Source organism: Pyrus communis, chromosome 9, assembly GCF_041283825.1.
Source record: "Pyrus communis isolate YQ-2024b chromosome 9, ASM4128382v1, whole genome shotgun sequence".
NCBI classification, from domain to species: Eukaryota; Viridiplantae; Streptophyta; class Magnoliopsida; order Rosales; family Rosaceae; genus Pyrus; species Pyrus communis.
The window spans coordinates 14361110-14381816 of NC_142573.1; the positions used below are offsets into that span (position 1 = coordinate 14361110).

At 34.7% G+C, this 20707-nt stretch overlaps 1 protein-coding gene and 1 pseudogene across 1 annotated transcript; one reads left to right on the forward strand and one right to left on the reverse strand.

Moving 5' to 3' along the window:
- Nucleotides 1-3163: 3163 nt before the first annotated feature.
- Nucleotides 3164-4059, forward strand: LOC148694301 (uncharacterized; annotated as a pseudogene).
- A 12927-nt stretch (nt 4060-16986) lies between these two features.
- LOC137740611 (uncharacterized) lies at nt 16987-17965 on the reverse strand. Its single transcript, XM_068480452.2, has one exon. It carries the CDS (start codon nt 17859-17861, stop codon nt 17238-17240), a length of 624 nt encoding a protein of 207 aa, XP_068336553.2. The 5' UTR covers nt 17862-17965; the 3' UTR covers nt 16987-17237.
- Between the last annotated feature and the right edge of the window lie 2742 nt (nt 17966-20707).

Consider the following 20707-nt stretch of genomic DNA (forward strand, 5'->3'; position numbering starts at 1 on the left):
TAGAGACCTTTATAGTCTAATGATGATAGACCCCTTGAACGTAGAACACTTTCTCTATGAGCTGGCAGTTCATTTATATAGATGCAATGGTAGCCAACTTCCATCTATCGTGAAGGGTTGGTTGTTCACCCATTGCACCCAATCCAACCGTGTATGGAGCAGTTGTGATTAGTGCTTATTTTCAAATGCACGTTGGAAGTGTATTCCTCAATTATAGGATGTAGCTTTGCACATATTCAAACTCTATTTGATTTGTATTACCAATCTATTACTTCTCCTTTATCCTAACTAGTTGAGTCCACATAGGATTTTACATATAAGACTTAAGAGTGAATATAATTTTCACAATATTTTGTTAATTAACATTTTATCCAGTAGCCCTATATTTTATACTCTAAATCAGTGTTTTTAAGTATATAAGTAGTGATATTTTGTCCTTTCTATCTAATCAAGCAGTGATATTTTAATTGGAAACTTTAACGAAAAGCTCATGATATTGTTCATTTTAACAAAAAACCACATTTTTACATTAAAAAGTTAATTGTGGTACTATTCACTTTACCCTTTATTTTGTCCTTATCGTTAAAACTCAAAATTTTCAAACTTTTTTCATTAGTTTTTCTATTTTAATTTGTGAGTGCTAAGAATCATGCTCCCATTTGCTAAAAACTAAGAAGTCGTTTCAAGGAAAATTTTAGATAGTACATAAAGTTGGTCCAAAATAGATAAGACAGTACTAATTAAGGCCACCATACCTATCCATGCACCAAACCTCTGTCAGTTGTCGAAGCTAGTTGCTTTTTAATTCCTTAATAACAAAGACTCACAAAAGGATATTGATTCAAAATTATTTGTAGGAAAGATTCATTCCTTTTTAGCCCTTGATAGTTTACTTTTGCAATTATTTTGTTCTAGTATTTATCCAAACCCCTCCTCATCCCTAGTAATATCAATAGTTGAGCTTAAAACTCATGGGTGGTACATAGTTTTAACCGTGGAGTTGAGAGCAAGTTAATTAGAATTGGATCACTGCGAGTGCGCTATTTTGATCTAATAATGTTTTATCATGTAAAAAAAAGCTTACAAATAATAATTTGTTATTAAACCAAAACGTTATATGTATGTGGTTCATTGACACCCATTTCTTGTAAGTCATTCTCCTTGGAGTTTGGTGGACAATTAAATTAGTTGTGTTTCATGATTGAAGTAAGAGGTTTGAGTTTGGGAGTTCCCAATGCTAATGGAATTCTTTCTCTATTATTTGCTTTGCGGTTGAGCAGTATATTTTGGACAGCCCGAGTTTTGGTTTTGGATGCATATACAAACAACTCATTCTAAGTGGCCAAAAAGCAAGCATGAACTCTAAAGTCTATTTAAGCACGAACAATAATTTTGAAGCAAAAGGGAAAATCAATATGTACAAACTTTTCCATTTGCTCTAAGTTTTGCTTATTTCTTGCCAATAATCATTTTTGTAATTCGAAGCAATATATAAAGCTGTGCTCCTTCTTTAGCTGCCAGATATGTGGCGTTGAGGTAAAACCCTGATTTTCACTAATGCACAATACCATTTGTAAAGATTAAAAGCACTACAAAGTTACAAATCCACTCCCTTCCCCCTTTCCATTTAACAGGGCCATATTCTGAGTTTTCAAATGCCCGGGGCAAAATTTTAAATGGTGCCCTTCTTAGATTACTCTTACACATTTTTTCACAAACAAATTAATTTTATTAACAATGATAAAATACCAAAGTTATATATGGACTAGAAAGGATTATAGTAGGAGAGGAAACTTGTGTGATCTAGAGAGCACAACTGAATACATAAACAATGTAAAGATTAAAAGTCAAAATAAAATAAATTGGAGAGCTAGAGATTGAGAGATGAATACCTTCTAACACAAATTAGCATTTATGCAGATTACGCTTATTTATTTATTGTTGATGCAACACTGTATTCTATTTTCGATGGGAAGAAGATTGAGTTAGGTTACAAAATGGGCTAGACAGTATAATTAGATAACAAACTCAATATAGACTATGTGAGTCGATCTTAAGACCTATCACTTATAAAAAGAGAATACTACTAAACCATAATATTAGTTGATTGATGGTACTTATCTTTGACCAGTCTTTAATTTGCATGGCATGCCATACGTCCTAAAAATGGTTTAAGTACAAGCCTCATCGTAAATTATGCAAAAACCTCTGATGGCCAAAAGATTATGGAAGTATGTTCTTGGCATGATCTAAATTGAGAGACAATGATGGTGCTCTAGTGAGATATCATTATTAGGCAATTCGCCTACCATCCACCGACTCTTTCTTTGGGGGAATTTTCTAAGCTTTGCTTTATGGAACATTTAAAATCTAATACGCATTTATAATCCTACATTTGTATATTATACATTTCGTTGAGTATTATACGTGGTATATGTTAGAGTATGAGTTAGTGAGTGTAGGATTGTTAAACTTGTCATAAGATGAGGAGTTATGTTTGTCAGATAGTTAAGATTGTTGTGTGTAAATAGTATTGTACCTTGTATTACTTGGTTATTGAGAAAGGAATATACATTTCTCTCTTTTCTCTCTCTCTCTCTCTCTCTCTCTCTCTCTCTCTCTAGAAAATGTTCTTCATTACATAGATCAAAGATCGTCAATCAATATAGGTTAACATGGTATCAATCACCTCTGATGCTTGCGTTGATACTTTGATCCATTTTCTTGCTTCCGCTACCTTCGAATTTGTCTTCGTCTGCCTCTAATTTCTGTTTCTTGCTCCTCAAGGATTCTTCGTGTTCTTGAAAACCCTCATTTTCTAGGGTTTGGCTCGATCTTGATTTGTGATCGATCTTTCCTCTACATTTCTCTAGATTGTACAGTCCAAGTGTTTATGATTAATTCTCAGTGACTTTCTTCTTCACACAGCGATTTGCATAAAATCAAATAGGCTAGGGATTACTTGGTAGCTGCAGGTGTGTATTTTGCTGATAAAGACATTGTAATTCTAGCTTTGAATGGACTCCCTCCTGAATATAATACATTCCGATGTGTGGTTAGGGGTAGAAAGAGTGTTATTACTCTTAAAGAATTTCAATCTCAATTACTAGTTGAAGAAAGTATTGTGGATAATATCTCTATTGCACCATCCTATCTCACTGCTATGGTTGTTAACTATAGACCTAATATGTCTCACGCACCAACATTTCAGCAGTCTAATGGTTCTCATGGCCAATCCTCATATATTAATGGAGGTTATAAGTTTTTCAATAGAAACAACGACAAAGGAAAGTTCAATCAAGGTCACAGATCATTTAATCCAAGACAGCAGTTTTATACATTGACTCATGTGTTGCCTACACCAACTCCAGGTGTTCTTGGTCAATCCCCAACTTCATACTACTCTTCACCATCTGCACCTCTTATTCCTACCTGTCAACTGTGCAATAATGAAGGTCATATTGCTCCATTTTGTGGTTTTAAGCCCCCTGAGAGATCCAAGTGTAACATCTGTACAAAAAAAAAAAATCATACCACATGCTACTGTTTCTATAATGACAAAGGTCCAGATTTTATTGGTGATGGTTCCCATTAGAATTATCCTCAGATGTTTTCTCATTCATTTGGACACTCTACATCTCAGCACTATCAGTCTCAGCAATCTTAGATGCAAGCTATGTATACTGCAATTCAACCAACTTAGGCATCCATATCTCATAATCTACCTCAAGTATGGCTCACTGATTCTGGTGCAACAAATCACATGACTACATATATGTCTAACATGTATTTGCCAACTCCTTATCCAACTAATGAAACCATTCAAACTGCCAATGGTGAAGGTTTATTAGTATCACATGTTGGTAAATCTGTTATTAATACAAGAGTGGAACCAATAAACTTAGATTTAGTGCTCTATGTTCCAAAATTGACACAAAATTTGTTGTCAGTTCATCGGATATGTTTGGATAACAACTATTGGCTAACCTTTGATGCATTTTGCTTTTGGATTAAGGACAAGGCCACAGGGAGGATTCTTTACAAAGGGATGTGCAGTAATGGACTCTATCTCATACCTCTAGCATCTTCTTATTTTATCCACACAACCACCAAATATGACCTCAAGCATATCTTGATCAACTAGTACTATCTTCTACTTGGCATCATAGATTAAGACACCTTACAAATAAGATTGTTGCATTGATGTTACATAAAGCTCATGTACAATGTAAACAGGTTTCTTCACCTGTCATGTGTCACGGTTGTCTACAGGGCAAGTTTTGTAAACTTCCCTTTCACCATGGTGTCAATAAGTCTGTACAACCCTTCCAAACTATACATAGTGATCTTTGAGGCCATTTTCCTTGTATTTCAGTAGATGGATATAGGAACTATGTGATCTTTGTTGATGAATGTACAAGGCATTGTTTTATTTTTCCATTAATCAATAAAAGTGACTTGTGTTCTATGTCTGTTACTTTTACAAATATGTTCAAACTCAATTCTCAAGCTTTATTCAGATTTTACAAAGTGATAGGGGAGAGTATGTTAGCAAACAGTTTCAATCCTTTCTTAAAGATAAGGGTATTATTCATTATAAGTCATGTCCATATACTTTTGAACAAAATGTATTGGCTAAGAGAAAACATAGACACCTTATAGAAACAACCATCACCTTATTGCACAATGCCAAGTTACCATCTTTTTTCTGGTCCTATGATGTCAAAACTACATCTTACTTGATTAATAAAATGCCCACACCAGTTTTACATGATAAATCTCCCTTTGAAGTTCTATTTGGAGATGTTCCAGCAATTTTTCTCCTCTAAGAATATTTGGTTATGCCTACTATCCCTTGCTAAAACCATATCTCAACAACAAACTTCAACCAAATACCATTAAGTGTGTCTTCTTAGGATATGCATCTCAATATAAAGTGTACATTTGTTATGCTGTGTTTGGGAAGATAACCTATATCTTCAGGCATGTTGTATTTGATGAACATGATTATCCATATGCAGACTTATTGATGCACTCTAAGCCACCATATACATCTCATGTGATGTCAAGTACATCATCTTCTTTACCTATTATCACAAATACTAATTTTGTTGTCTTACCTGCTTCTCATGATACCTCTCTCTCGGATACATCTACTACACTTAGTAATTCACCTAATTCATGTTCTTCAGCACCACATATATCACCCATGTCATCCCCACCATCTCCATTTGTTCACAACTCACATCTATCCATTACTGGTACATTTGAATCTTCTTCATCAATCCATGCGGTACCTGAGTCCAATGCTGAAGCAACATCAACTAATAATTTACATCAAGTTTCTTTATTTCAACCTGAAACTTTGCAAGTAGTTCTAGATATTCCCCTTATGAATTTGCATCCAATGCAAACCAAAAGTGAAAGTGGAATTGTGAAGAGAGAGAAAAAAAAAAAAAAAAAAAAAAGGCCTTTCTGACCACTCTCCAAGAGTCTGGTGGTGTTGATTTGTCTCTAATAGAGCCAACTACTTACAAGAATGCTTTAAAAGTTCATGTTTGGTTAACATCTATGAAAGAAGAAGTTGATGCTCTTCACCAGGCCTGATATTGCATTTTCTATGCATCAGGTCTGCCAGTTTATGCAGACTCCAATGGTTGCCCATTTCACAGCTGTGAAGAGAATCCTTAGGTACTTAACAGCATTCAGTGATGCTAATTGGGCAGGAAACCCAAATGATCAAAGATCCACTATTGGATTAGTTGTATTTCTTGGACAAACTCCTGTGTCTTGGTCTTCTAAGAAACAATAAACTGTTTCCAGGTCTTCCACTGAAACTGAATATTGTGCCTTGTCTACTACTTCTGCTAAACTCAGTTGGATCAAACAATTACTTGTGTTTATGCATGTTCTCATTTCTAAAGCTCCAGTATTGTTTTGTGACAATCTTTCTGCCATTGCTTTCTCATTTAATCCGGTTCAGCATCAAAAGACAAAGCATATTGAAATTGATGTGCATTTTGTTAGGGAAAGAGTGGCAAAGCAACAACTTTTTGTGCAGTTTGTTTCCTCCAAAGAACAGTTTTCAAATATATTGACAAAAGGGTTGAATGCTCCTTTATTTCAAACTCATTGTAACAATCTCATGCTTAGCTTATCAAAGCAAGAGATTGATGGGGGATGTTAGAGTATGAGTTAGTGAGTGTAGGATTGTTACACTTGTCATAAGATTAGGAGTTATGTTAGTTAGGTAGTTAAGATTCTTATGTATAAATAGTATTGTACCTTGCATTACTTGGTTATTAAGAAAAGAATATACATTTCTCTCTTCTCTCTTCTCTTTTTTTTTTCTCTCTCTCTCTCTCTCTCTCTAGAAACTGTTCTTCATTACATACATCAAAGATCTTCAATCAATATAGGTTAACAATATATACACCGACCCCACCCAAAATTATGAACATATTCATATATGTAACATACTTGAACACTTGTAAGTAATAATATTAGGCTTAAGTTTTTTTTTAATGGTAAGTTTGATACCAAATAACTAGCACATTGGATGATTTAAACCAAATCCAATTCTATGGTATCAATATAAAAAAAAGTGTTATAATTTGAATGGGATAGTAACCACGTGACAGTGCAATAGCGTGCAAAATATTTAGACGAAAATAGCACGCAAATTGTCTTAGTGAGACATTTCGTCGAGTCCCTAGCCAAGTCATATTGTGCACCTACCAACAAATGTCGACAACTTCTTGGTTAGCAGATCAACTAATGTTGATAGATTTTAGCCAAGCTTGTCCATAGATGTCAATATGCCAAGTGAGCTTGTAGTAGATGGCAACATTAATGCACACAAAGGCATGAGACTAGCGACTTTCTTGTCCAATACTCATAGTGACAATTTGTCAAGCAGTTGAAGGACAACTTTTCAAGAAAATCTCAAATGTTGAAAGGCTAGTACCCACCTCTTTTATGGAGGATTTATGAACTTTAGGGGTGAGTGGCCCTAAAAGGAGGAGGGGTCTATTGACCATCACCTCAAGGTGGGCCAACCTCTATTTATGAGAATACCTGAAAATTAACTAATATATTCAGATTATAATACATCTTATAATTTTTCCTTAATATACTTTAAAAATAAGACATATTAATTATATCGGGTATAGTAACAACATTACGTAACAATGTTACGAGTACACCACAAATTTCTTTAGACAAAACAAAGATAAAAAAAAAAAAAACATTACCCTTTCCTATTAATAGCTTTTTAATTCCTAGTTAGATCAGTTCAAATCTTTAGAACAATTTTCATCCACACATGTGCATAAACATCCAAAAATGTAGGTTAATGGGTGTGGAACTTTGATATTGCACGACCAAATTAATGTAGTTATGATTCACATGTGAATGAGGATGCACGCTTTGTATTGTTGTAAGACCCTTTTTTGTTAGTGGGGAGAATGGAGAAAGGTTGGCATGAAAGAAAATTTAACTTTTTATAGGCATATAAGTTTGCTACTTTCGTGTTTCCCTATCTCTAAGCAAAGGCTTCCAGCTCATGGTTTGTAATTTCATATAGGCAATAAGTTCTAGCACAGGCACATTGTTTTGTTCAAAGACCATAGTGTGTGTGTGTGTGTATTTTTTTTTTCTTTTTGGACCAATTTAATTGCAGGGCTTAGCATTCATGCTTACATGTTTATAAGGTTAACTTTACTTGCCAGCTGTAATGCAAATTGCTAGAAAGGAGAAGCAAAAACATACCGTTATGGAAATAAAATATTTTTGGGTTAAAACCTAAATTTTCTAGGTTAAAAATGTTAGATTTTAACCCAAGTGTTGGAGATAGTCTAATAGTCGTAGTCAACTTTTTGGCCAATACACATCCAACAAATATTTTCTGAATTTCAAATTTTATAAGGTATCTTTGTGGCAAGATCCGCGTAATTTACAAATCTCCTTCGTCTTTTAATCAATAAAAGGATTACAAAGATGAAATTTTACTCTGATGGGGTAATTTCACAGTAATATTAGTGAATCACCAAATTTGTTCACCAAAAAACTACATATTATATGCTAGAGAGTCGTCAAATTTGTTCATAGAAAAGAAGAGTAGTGTCAATGTACATATAATGACCTAATTACTTAAAGAGTAATTTATCATAATTTGTGTGATAATTATTCTCTTATTCGTATCATCACACTTGTAGGTCATTACAAATGATATTTTTTTCATGCATATACGTGTGTATATACCTGCGTATACGTGTATATATACATGCATATATGTCTGTATATATATCATTCTCCCATTTAGACGCTACATAATCTCTGAATTTTGTTCAGACATATAATAATATATATTGCGCTGCCATGGGCAGGAGCGCTTTGACCAAACAACCATCTTTTCTCATCAAGTTTTTGCCTTTTGATCCACAACTTGTTCAATGTTCTAAAAATCCCCGCCTAACGTCGTCTAGACATTAAGCGGTTGGTCACTGCCCCGATTAATGTCTAGGCATTTGAAAATTAAGAAATTGTGCCTAGACCTACTGAGTCACCCGCCCATACCGCCTAGGCACCTACCTAAGTTGCAACTCACTTAGCCAAAAAATAGATAACTTTCATTTTGTATTTTATTTTTTTCAATAAATTGTAAAAGACTTGTTGAATACTTAAATGAATACACATTATATGCAAGTTCCCCATGTTTTCATTATGTTCCAATATACTTCCTAATATATATGTCATTCTATTTTGTAGTTTATAATGAAATTATGTATATTTTAAGTATAAACAGACACTTATTTACACGAAATATAATGAATTTACTTAAATCCGCCTAGGCGCTAGGCCCCAACTCGCTGCCCGACTAACATCTAGCGTCTTTTAGAACCTTGACTTGATTAGAGTGGAGAATCACCCTTCAAGCTCAGATTTTAATCAGTCTTTGGTTGTCATGTGTCTTTTACATAACAACCACTACTCCAACGAACATAATAACTATCTTATGACACTTTTTTAATTTTTATTTTATGCTTTATGCAGGACACTTGTATCATTCTACATCATAACATGAATAAAAGTATAAGAGAATACGATACATGAGACGGCTGAAAATATAATTGAAGGAAACTAAAGCCTTGATCATATGACAACTATATATTTGTTGATTGATGGACTAAAACCTTCGACGTATATACGTACGTAGAAATAGTTTACTTTGTCCTTTCGTTTAATCTGTATGATTCCGACTCGTCAACTACTATGGAATGTGAAAAATGTAAAATAAATATATAAACGAAAAGCATGTCAATATCAGGTATATTATAAACATATAAATATCAAATATAACACGAAAAGGAGTCCATTTATTGAATCGCAAATCCTTCGCTGTGTGAGAGAGAATCTGCGACACAAAATCTACGCTGCAACACAAGCGCCTTGAAATTAGGAGTTGAAAATCGAACGACCGTAACTTTGTTGCCTAGCAGGACTAAAATACTATAAAAACATTTGTTAATAGCTGTATTTTGTTTTCCAAACGACTGGAAATTTATTACGAGGGTTTTGATACAGATACTTAGGTTTTGAAATTTTGAGATTAAATATTTATGCCTTTTAGAATTTTGATTAAACATCTTTCTATAATTTAGGTGCCAAATCGATTAGTATACCTTTTAATTCGTAGATAATACATCAAAACTTCTAAAATTTTGTTGATAAATATTGTAGAATTTAATTCCAATAAAAAGTCTTTCAAAATACACATAAATGCAACTTGCCATTATATTTAATATACCTTTTAATTTTCTTAGATAATATCTCAAAACTCCTTAGATCTTGTAGATAAATATTGTAGTATTCAATTTTAATAAAAAGTCTTTCAAATTACACATGAAACGTTGATTTCTTCTTGGTACATATTTGATACGTTACTTAATATATCTTCTTGGTACATATTTGGTATGTTTGTTTTCTTTTTTGTATGTATTTGGTACGTTTATATTTATTTAAAAAAAAAACATATTTGGTACATATATTTCCTCTTGATTAAACATATATTTCTCTTTGGTACATATTTGGTACGTTACTTTATATATCTTCTTGGTACGTATTTGGTACGTTCATATTCTTTTTTTGTATGTATTTGGTACATTTATATATTATTTTGGTACTTTTATATTTATTTAAAAAAATATATTTGGTACGTTACTGTATATATCTTCTTTGCACGTATTCGGTACGTTTAAATATATTATCTGAACGTACCAGCCTCAAGCCTCTAAAAATAGAGAATATGTCTAATTATCTCACATGATATCAGTATAAAATAGTGAAAACAACCACTAATTGAAATGGATAAGTCCATTCAAAATTCAAAAATGAGGATCATATAATTCTAACGTGGGAGAAGAAACTGGCTTCATAAAAAAAAAGGCCACGTACATAAATATATCAACCTAAAAGGATATTTATGGAATTTAATAATTAACATTTTAAATTAAAAAAAACACAATAATTACATGTAATCTAAATAAATATAAAAATGCTGACATGACTATTGTTTATGACACATCCCGACCCGGAATGTCTACTAGGACTCCGAATCGAGTTATGCTGGCTTCATCACCTGAGGGCCCAGGCTGGGATGTGACATTTAGGCGTACTAATCAAATTTCAAAATAGAACCAATGTTTAATCTAAAGAGTATTAGAAAAGTGCAAGGGATTCTAATTTTTCCAATTTATTAACTACGAATAGTAACATTTACATTCTTTAATAGGGAGGCAGATTATCTACCCTCTTGTTTGGGTGCCCTTCCCATCCCCTTCTATTTATGCGGTCACGGTTAAGCCACATCAACATTTTATATTCCTATTGTTTTTTGTCTTATTATCTCTATAAAAAATCAATATAAAATGTTGACGTGACTTAACCGTAACCACAGAAAATATGAGAGGATAGGAAGGGCACCCAAATAGGAGGGTAGACAATCTGCCTTCCTTTAATAGAACATTAAAGTACCAAAATGGTCCAAATCCATTCCACCAATGACGTCTATGTTCCATGTAGTGCTAAACAGTGTTTAAAATTTCTTCGGTCGATATTTCTATGGAAATATTGAAATAATTAGAGAAAAGATATGAAAATGGGGGTGAAATCTAAATTTCACATCATATCTGAGAAACTCTTCAATTTAGCTAAAATAGACAGATATCATCAATATGTCTTACACATCTTTAAATACGTAATTTCCATCATTTCCATCAAAAGCAACCGATCTCGATACCGATATTCAAATATCTGTCAATATTTCCACAAATTTGCATATCGATATTTTCTTTTTTGCTTGGAAGTTGGAAGAGTACTTTCATGAATTTGGACACGTGTAGACGTAATTCTGAAGCCAAACCCATTCACATCTTAAATGATTTGAATTGTTAAATTTTGAGGAGAGAATTTTTTTTCTGAATTATCCATGCCAAATTGACATTTTTATTTCAGCTTTATTGAAGGAACTATGATTTTGCACATTTAAGATGAGGAAACAATTTTGGATTTAGATGATATGTTTTTTTTCCCCTCATGAACTTTGAATGCATGGAGAGAGAAGTTCGTTTCCTTTTGCTGGTTTATGTCTTTGACATAAAATAATTGGTATTAACTGTTATTGATATTTTAAACTAGTCAATCTACTCTTTTTTTCATTAAAAAAAAGTTATGAAAAAAACCCGGAATAAAAAACAAAATGACAATACGAAAGCGCCATCAAACCCATATTCTTTTAGAATAAGATTTATTTAATTATCGCATGACTTTTGTTTGTTTGTTCGTATTTTTTTTTCCTTCTTTTTTGCGGTACAGGGAATTCCGCATTATACCAAAATATAACACAACTTTGAAACTTTGCAATAGTGAAAGTTTAAAAATTTAAAGTATTAGGGTTAGAGGAGTCTCTTATAGCCCACTTCATAGTTTGGTTGGTAGCTTGAGAAACTCGAGCCGTAATAAACGAGGTTATGTAAGGTGGACTACAGACATAGGGACATGGCCTCCTGATCCAGAAGCTTCCAATGCACCATTAGGCTCCTGGAAAGTTTATGCAACCTTAAGGTTGTAGGTTATAACATTTAAACCTGGGCTCGGTCCCAAGTGCGATTACTTAAATACCGGACCAGCATACTAAGTCAAGTATATTATGCGGCGATCTCGTGCCTAAAGCAGGTCCGAATGAGGCATCTAGACTAGGAAATCCTCATGAGAAATTTTATTCCAGCGGAGCACTAATACGCTAAAGTGTCTTTATATTATGCGGCGATCTCATGCCTAAAGCAGGTCCGAATGAGGCATCTAGACTAGGAAATCCTCATGAGAAATTTTATTCCAGCGGAGCACTAATACGCTAAAGTGTCTTTATATTATGCGGCGATCTCGTGCCTAAAGCAGGTCCGAATGAGGCATCTAGACTAGGAAATCCTCATGAGAAATTTTATTCCAGCGGAGCACTAATACGCTGAAGTGTCTTACCTAAGTCAAGCTAAATGTAGTCCAATCGAAAATGCTTAGGTCCGATGCATATAGGATGCATGTCAAAAGGATTCCAAAGGAGCTTTTGATCCACGTTCAAGTGACCAAGTCCCTAACAAACTTTTGTTTATGATTCACCAAGGAAGAACACGTAATTTAGGCTAAGAAAGAAACCCCTTCTTGGTGACACGTTGCAATTATTAAAATCCTCAAACCTGGAATGGGGCAAGGTGAATGTACTGGAGTATGCCCAAAAAATAATTGACATGGCAGCCTAATGTTGAGTCATCGACAACAAACGGCAAGTGAGAACATCCATCAATCGAGCATGTGACCTAATAGCGGATTAGGAAGGTTCATTGTTAATTAGGATGAGACCAAGGAATAACTTAAAGTAGTAGGGACGTGATTCTAAATATGTTCCAATCCTGAGATACCTACCTTATAGATATTAAGTTCTAAATTATGTTCCTAGCCATAAGATGATTGAAAAAACTATCGAACATCCGTAGAAGTCGATTTATGTCGTATTCAGTAGTGAATCTCAGATTAAGCATGTATAGACATAGAATAGATATAATGGTGCTCATATATAAGATCAAGCTCATTGAACATTGACCAACCACAGAAGTGTCGGATGACAAATTACCTACTTGTTAATTGTATCACACTTCTTAGTTATGGATGCAACTAATTATCTTGTGTTTATGAATATGGTCCTTGGTCTTGCCTCGAAGCTCTCAAACAATAGCGGAGTCCTATAGTGTGATGTTCTGGATGATGTGCATCAACATGAAAGTACGTGAATGCACAATAAATAATCTGTCACCTTCTAGGTAATCATGAAGGTTGGTATCCTAGTGCCCCCTTGATGATCTATCTCTACATTTCTTTGGCCAAAGCAATGTACATGAGATACAATAGGGCGACCATATTTATGCTTAGAGTTTGACAAATTTTTCATGTTCAAAAATATATGATTCGAATAAAGTAGACAAAGGAACCGAATTGCATTGTAACCGTACTAAGGTTCTAAACATGCGTTGTATAAAAATATTTTGATTAATCTGGGTAGCTGAAAGCCATTGCTAGATGTTACTATTCAGTTTGTGGATATTCCAACAGGTTAAATTAGAATGGTTTCTAATTATATAAAACTAGAAAATTTGATTAATCAAATTATTCACTGCCAGCTTTAGTGAGAACCTACAAGGTCACACACAATAGAATGATATTGAAGGACAAAATTGATGAAGGATGAATTTAATATAAATTGTTTATATTAAATGTTTTGTTTTATATTTGATTAATTGGTTTCGACCTTGCCACTTAGTACTACGGTCTAGTGGTATTCCTCTTCATGTTTGATTCTCGCCAAAGGCAATACATTGTTGTTAAACCCATTGTGAAACTTACCCGATTCCCCCACCTCTTTAGTGTAGATAATATCGTTTGTTAAAAAAAAATATTGGTTTGAGCCTTATGTCTATTGTAAGTTATTTTAACTACAATAAAAGAAGCAAGCACAATCCAAAAGGAAAGACTAGAATAAATAAATAAATAAAATAGGAGCGAACCGGACCAAAGTCCAGTGACAAAGGGGGTGTGTGGCAAGCCAAAAGGAAGTGTCTCCTAAGGCATGCGGCACACATGTGCGGTGGAGGATTAAATTGTAATCCTATTGGGTTATGGAGTTGTTTTATACATAAGCCTAAAGGCTCTTTAGATCTAGAGTGGATTTCTTACGTATTGTGAAATCAAGCATGTCGATTAACCTAGATCACGTGGATTAATTTAATAAGATTAAATGGAATCCAACATTCTGCTAACCATGCATGTAAATTGGATTATATATGCTTACGTCATCTTGCCACTCTTCCGCACACTAAAGTAGTCCTTCATGTTATAGAATTTGCTGAACTAATTGTAACCAAGGGTTACTCCGTCGCCACCAATTGTTGTTGGTGGAGATTATGGGGCATCCCCATGAGAGTCACGGATGATTTTATTTGAGGAATTGTGGATATAAAATAACGAATATCATTCACCACATACCCCAACGGAATAGCTAAAATCTTGTAGGATCTAAAAAATAATGAAAAAAAAAAAACTAAAAATAGAAGCTAAAATCTTCCATCTACAAATCCATTGTAATATCTTTGGAATCATGGAAGTTTTTTCGTCATATCATTTGCGACTCGCGAGGGACAATGCTCTCATAATATATTAAGGAAAGAAAAAGAAAATATCTCTTAGTAGCTAAGTATGCGTGCATGAGTAAGTATGTGTTCAATAAACCTTTATTTATTAAATGGGTTGTCTTCACTATATAACCCTTGATAACTTTCAATCTGCGATTCAGATTACACGAGAAGCATGTCAATCTTGACCAAAGATGAGTTCAAAAAGTGACATCTGTCTAGCAATATGCCTGGATTCTTATTTTCACCTCATTGTACCTAAAATTTTAGCTTTATAACAGAGTTTAGATTGATGACACCTATCATTATATGGAATCTGCAAGTAACACATGTGCGCACATATCATTATATGGAATTTGCAAGTAACACGTGCGCACAAATTCATTACAAACACAAACATCTTTGCCCGCAAGAAATAACAATGTATGCATCTCACTTTCACGTCTACTATTGGGATCAACATGAACGTTCACTTTTGGATTTAAACACAAATTAGCTTTGCCCAAATTAATTAAACTGGTTTGTATTGCCCTTTTGGCTTCGATTGGTAACTTTTGTTCTATGAGACTGATTAAGAAAATAATGCATGCCCATGGTTTTTTATGTATGTGAAGGGAGAGTTTTTTTGGATAATTTCCTTCAAGTTCTTCATCTTATTATCTTTGTTCATTTTTCTCCTTAAAATGGATCCATTATGAAGGCATGCATAATATTATAGTTGAAGATGAGTGTTGTACTGAGAATAAAGAATTCAAAGGATGAAGAAGAAATCACTCCCATAAATAACGAGTATGACGGAACACAAAAAATCCTACAATGTGCTAAAAATACTACAAAGCAATCTCGGTTGATAAATCAATATCTATTCTGTCATATATACCTAAAACCTCGGTAACAAATTAACAGCCTAACGTTGATCTTGTTTATGAATTTAACTTTAATTAATTTATATACTCTTCTGTATGAACTTAACTTTTTACTACTTTTATACATCCCAAGCAAAACCTTTAATTTTGTAATTACTTGGTTTACCCAATAAATTAGTCAGTCCCTAAAGCTTTCATGCACCTACACAATCCGATGTGCTGGAATAGGATCAAATTTTCACCCACGGTTTCAACTCTATTTTTCCGTCCCTAAAAAATCAAGTATTGTTGTGGTCATGATCATCGTCTTCATAGCAGGTCTTAGCTATCTGGTAAAGACGGCCCCTTAAGAAACCCTAACATCAATAGTTCTTTTCATTTGTATTTGGGTATGTGACTGCAAAAGTAGCCAATTACCAACCAAAAGCAGCTAGTTTCTTATAAAAATTGATGAAAATAAAGGGAAACGAGAGAAGAAGAAAAAATATATAAAAAGGAGATTATATTTTTTAGGTAGGGGCCAGTATTTTGCTACTATATTGGTTTCACTTTAACGTAGTGGAATCACAACAGGATGGAGTGGAAGTGGTACTGTAGCTGTAAAAGCCGTTTTGAACTTTTAAATTTAAATTTTAATATGGAAAAAAGGAATAAAAAGGGAGATTGTAGTCACACATCCTAAATTACTTCTCACACATCTTTTTAAATTTTTAAATTTTTTAATATTTTTTTTATTAAGTGTTAGTGGTGTGTAGAAAATATTAAAAAATTAAAAGGATGTGAAAGAAGTGATTTAAGGTGTGTGAATATAATCTTTCAATAAAAATTATAATATCAGGCTTCTTGATGTTACAAAGTCCAAACCCCAAAATGGTCCTTGTAAATTGGAGGTTATACATGACTTGGAAACAAAGATTCAAATGATTACAAGCATTCTCAGAGTCAAATTCATAAAAGATTATTGGAATATACAAATTATATAGAACGTTTTTATTAAGTTATGCGTGCATTGTTGTGCATTGTCAATTATTACTTCTTCTTTTTTTATCAAATTGTCAATTATTACTCGTAACACTGCGACAATGTAATTTTTTTATATATGAAAAAAAATCAACAAGTTCATGTGGAATTTATGCACATTTTTTTTTTTTGCATCGAATGTTTTGGTGATATACAATATGATATGTCTGTTGTACGAACATATATCTGGAAGGTTAGAATCTGTTTATGATTTTTCTTTTTACAAAAAATATATATTCGATTTGAAGGTTAATATTAAAGAAGAAAACACGTAAGGGTAAAAGCCTAAAAATTTGGAATGACCAACATTTTTTTGTGTGTGCTTTCTTATGCAATTTCTTCAAGAACATAGAAATCAATCAAGGACTTGAAAACTGATCAATTAAGAAAAAACAACTGCAGTTTGACACAACTACTAAAACTAACTAATTAAGCTAGTTCTCTTTTATTGTTTTTCAACTTTCAACAACAATAATGTACTAAAAAGATAGTTCTCTTTTATCAACACTCAACGACAATAAGACGTACTAAAACGATCATAACTTGCCAAATTGAACATCAAGTGCACGTCACATTAATCTTCAAAGTATGGGATATAAGCATGATGCCAAACTCATTCGTCATGCATTCTCCTCTGTTGCCACAAATTCTTATAGAACTTCTCTATAAACTCCTCCGCCGCTTTGTCCACGTGGCTTTCCTCATCAGCCTCCCTCACCGGAAACGGTGAGTCCGTTATCCTCAGCTGGCGGACCATAGGGCTCTTCCCAAACCCGGGAAGCACCGGTGATGTTGCCACGTATGCCGCCGCCTCCACAGTCACTGCTTCATTGTTCAACATCTCCAAAACCGCCGTGACGGCACCTGCGGTCGCCATCTCATCATCCTGAGTCTGCAGCGCGTGAGTACACTTGAAGAGGTTGTGGTGGTTGTTGTCGTGGCAGCGCTTGCCCCTGAGGTGAAAAGGGTAGTTGGGGGTGTTGCTGCAGCTGAACTCGTACTCTCGTTGGGCGGCAGAGGAGGTGGCCCCGCTGTAGTGGGGGTGGCTGTGGCTGTGGTGGTGGCTGTGGAACATGAGATTGCTTAAGGTTTTGCTGGCGAGCTTGCCACGCTTCATCATCATGTTGAAGTCCAGTAGGAGCTTTCGCTTTGAAATGCCCTTTCTTAGCATGAAGAAAGCTACACGTACTACTCTCCATATTCTCTTGGCAATTTCTGGTAGATTATTTTGTTCCATATTTTAGGCTTTAATTTATTTTCTCAATTGAGAGAGAGAGAGAGAGAGAGAGAGAGAGAGAGAGAGAATTAGAGAGAGTTGTTGGGTGCGAGTTCTAAACGAAGAGGGGGGGAGGTGTATTTAAAGGTGGATCCGGAGGTGATGGAAGAGAAGAGAGTTGGGTTTGTATATCTTTTGAATAAATAATTTCTTTTTCAAAATGATCCAAAAAGTAGAGTTTGTATTTCAATTATGCACTAGCTAAAATGGCTTCTTGTGGAGTGGATTCAAAGATTTTTAGTATTACTTTTTTGGTTGCATAGATTTTTAGTGTTACTTTTTTTTTTCAGAGACCAAGCATGCACAATGGTGTTACTTTTTTAGTATATGATTAATTTTCGTTTGAAAATGATCGATCGGTACACAGTGTTATACCTTCTTATAAATGTGTAAAAGATTAAAAGTCGGTATTTCATTTCTATAAAAAAAAATCAACAAAAAAAAATAATGATACTAGAATATGACAATAATAATAATATGAAATACTTTGGATACGGTCCTTAATCACTACTTTACATTAATTGAAATCCTATTAGTTTTTAAATTTTGATCAAAGTCCTTTGACTTTGTACACATCAACATATTAGCACTAATCAATTTCCATGTCAACTATTTTATATTTTAAATTAAATATTGTAACATGTACATCTTTAAAGAAATTTTTTTTGTCCGAACATTTAAAGCAATTAAATAAAATAAATTAACACATTTATGGGATATAAAATCCCATAAGATTTGAACTTTAACGTTTATGGGATTAAACAACAAACTCCACCCTTAGAAAAGAATTGTTTTTTAATTGAATGTCATGATAAAAGATAAATGTTCCCATAAGAATGTACCCATGTACAGTTATAGTAATTCACAAGAATGTATCCATATACAATTTCAACATTAAAACCCATATGTGACAACAACAAGAAAAACAATGTACCCATATAAATTCTTAATGTAAACAATGATTAAAGGATAGCAAAATGGAAGCAAACCATAATGTTACATCCCACATCGCCCAGGGGAATGGATTCTGTAAGCCTTATATGTATATTCTCATCTCTACCTAGCACGAGACCTTTTGGGAGCTCACTGGTTTTGGGTTCCATCGGAACTTCGAAGTTAAGCGAATTCGCGCGAGAGCAATCCCAGGATGGGTGACCCACTAAGAAGTTCTCGTGTGAGTTTTCAGAAACAAAACCGTGAGGGCATGGTCGGGGCTCAAAGCAGACAATATTGTGCTACAGTGGAGTCGAGCCCGGGATGTGACAATTTGGTATCAGAGTCAATCCCTAGTCGGATGTGTGCCAACGAGGACGTCGGGCCCCTAAGGGGGTGGATTGTTACATCCCACATCACCCAGGGGAGTGGATCTTGTAAGCTTTATACGTATATTCTCATCTCTATCTAGCACGAGGACTTTTGGGAGCTCACTGGCTTCGAGTTCCATCGGAACTCCGAAGTTAAGCGAGTTCGCGCGAGATCAATCCCAGGATAGGTGACCCATTGGGAAGTTCTCGTGTGAGTTCGTAGAAACAAAACCGTGAGGGCATGGTCGGGGCCCAAAACGGATAATATCGTGCTACAGTAGAGTCAAGTCCAAGATGTGGTGGGGGCCCAAATCGGGATGTGACAAGAAGACCAAATTACTTAAGGGTACATACTATATAAATCTTATAGGAAAAAGTTATACATATATGTGACACACCCCGACCGAGATCAGGGCGTGCTGGCCGTCACTCGAAGGTGACGTAGCCATGTGCGCGTGCGGAAGCTAATTAAGAAGGTAATATAAAAGTACTAATAATTAAAAACCTAATAACATACAAAGTACTAGTGTATGTGAGACACAATTCAGAGCAAGCCTACAACAGTCCAAAAGGAAAGATACGACATATTTACACCCGAAGGTGACCCTACAATGGTGAGTGTCTGTCAGAAATGCCGGGACGCCCTCTGGGATAAACCACCGAACTTGCTAGACCACTAGAACCTGGAGGGGCGCAAAAACAAAAGCGTGAGTGGGCAAAAACAAAGTTCTTTGAAAACTCTTTAGCAAAATACATTCTAACCCCTCGCCGTAAAACCTGTATACTTCCCAGAAAATGAACATATATACGTATGTATAGATATGTCAATCATGCTCCACATATGCCATTCATGCTCACAATATGCCATTCATGCTTGAGAATATGCCACAACAGAATCTCATAATCAAATATAAATGCTCAAGCATAATTCACATCGATAATATATAATCTGGCAGCCGGGAGTCACCTAACGTGACCTGTACGGCTGAATCTAGAGCTCCACTCTCAACTCAATAACTGAATCTGCACACGAGTCGGAACCACCTAACGTGGTCTGTACGACAAGCTGGGTGTATTATATATGTATGCTCTAGTGCTACGATCACGTGAAGCTGTGCGATAATCGCGGGTCACCTACAAGTCGGAACCACCTAATGTGGTCTGTACGACAGGCTTGCACCTAACTTGGATCCAAGACGAGCATGCGGTGCTGGTGAACATACACGTGAAGGCTGTGCCCTGGCCCTGGACGGGAGCACTAACACCGGGGGTGCAGATTATGAGCTCTCTAAACCTCTCAAACTACCATTGCATAATAAACAGGAACGCATAACCACATGAATACCGCTTACCTGGCACTTACCTGTGCGTCCACAGCACCGAATACACATATATATATAGGTATGCCAATTACCAATGCACGTGATGATGCGTAAACAATATTCAAATGATGCATGGCATAAAACATATAACCTTTTCTATTTAATTTCTGGGAATTAATAT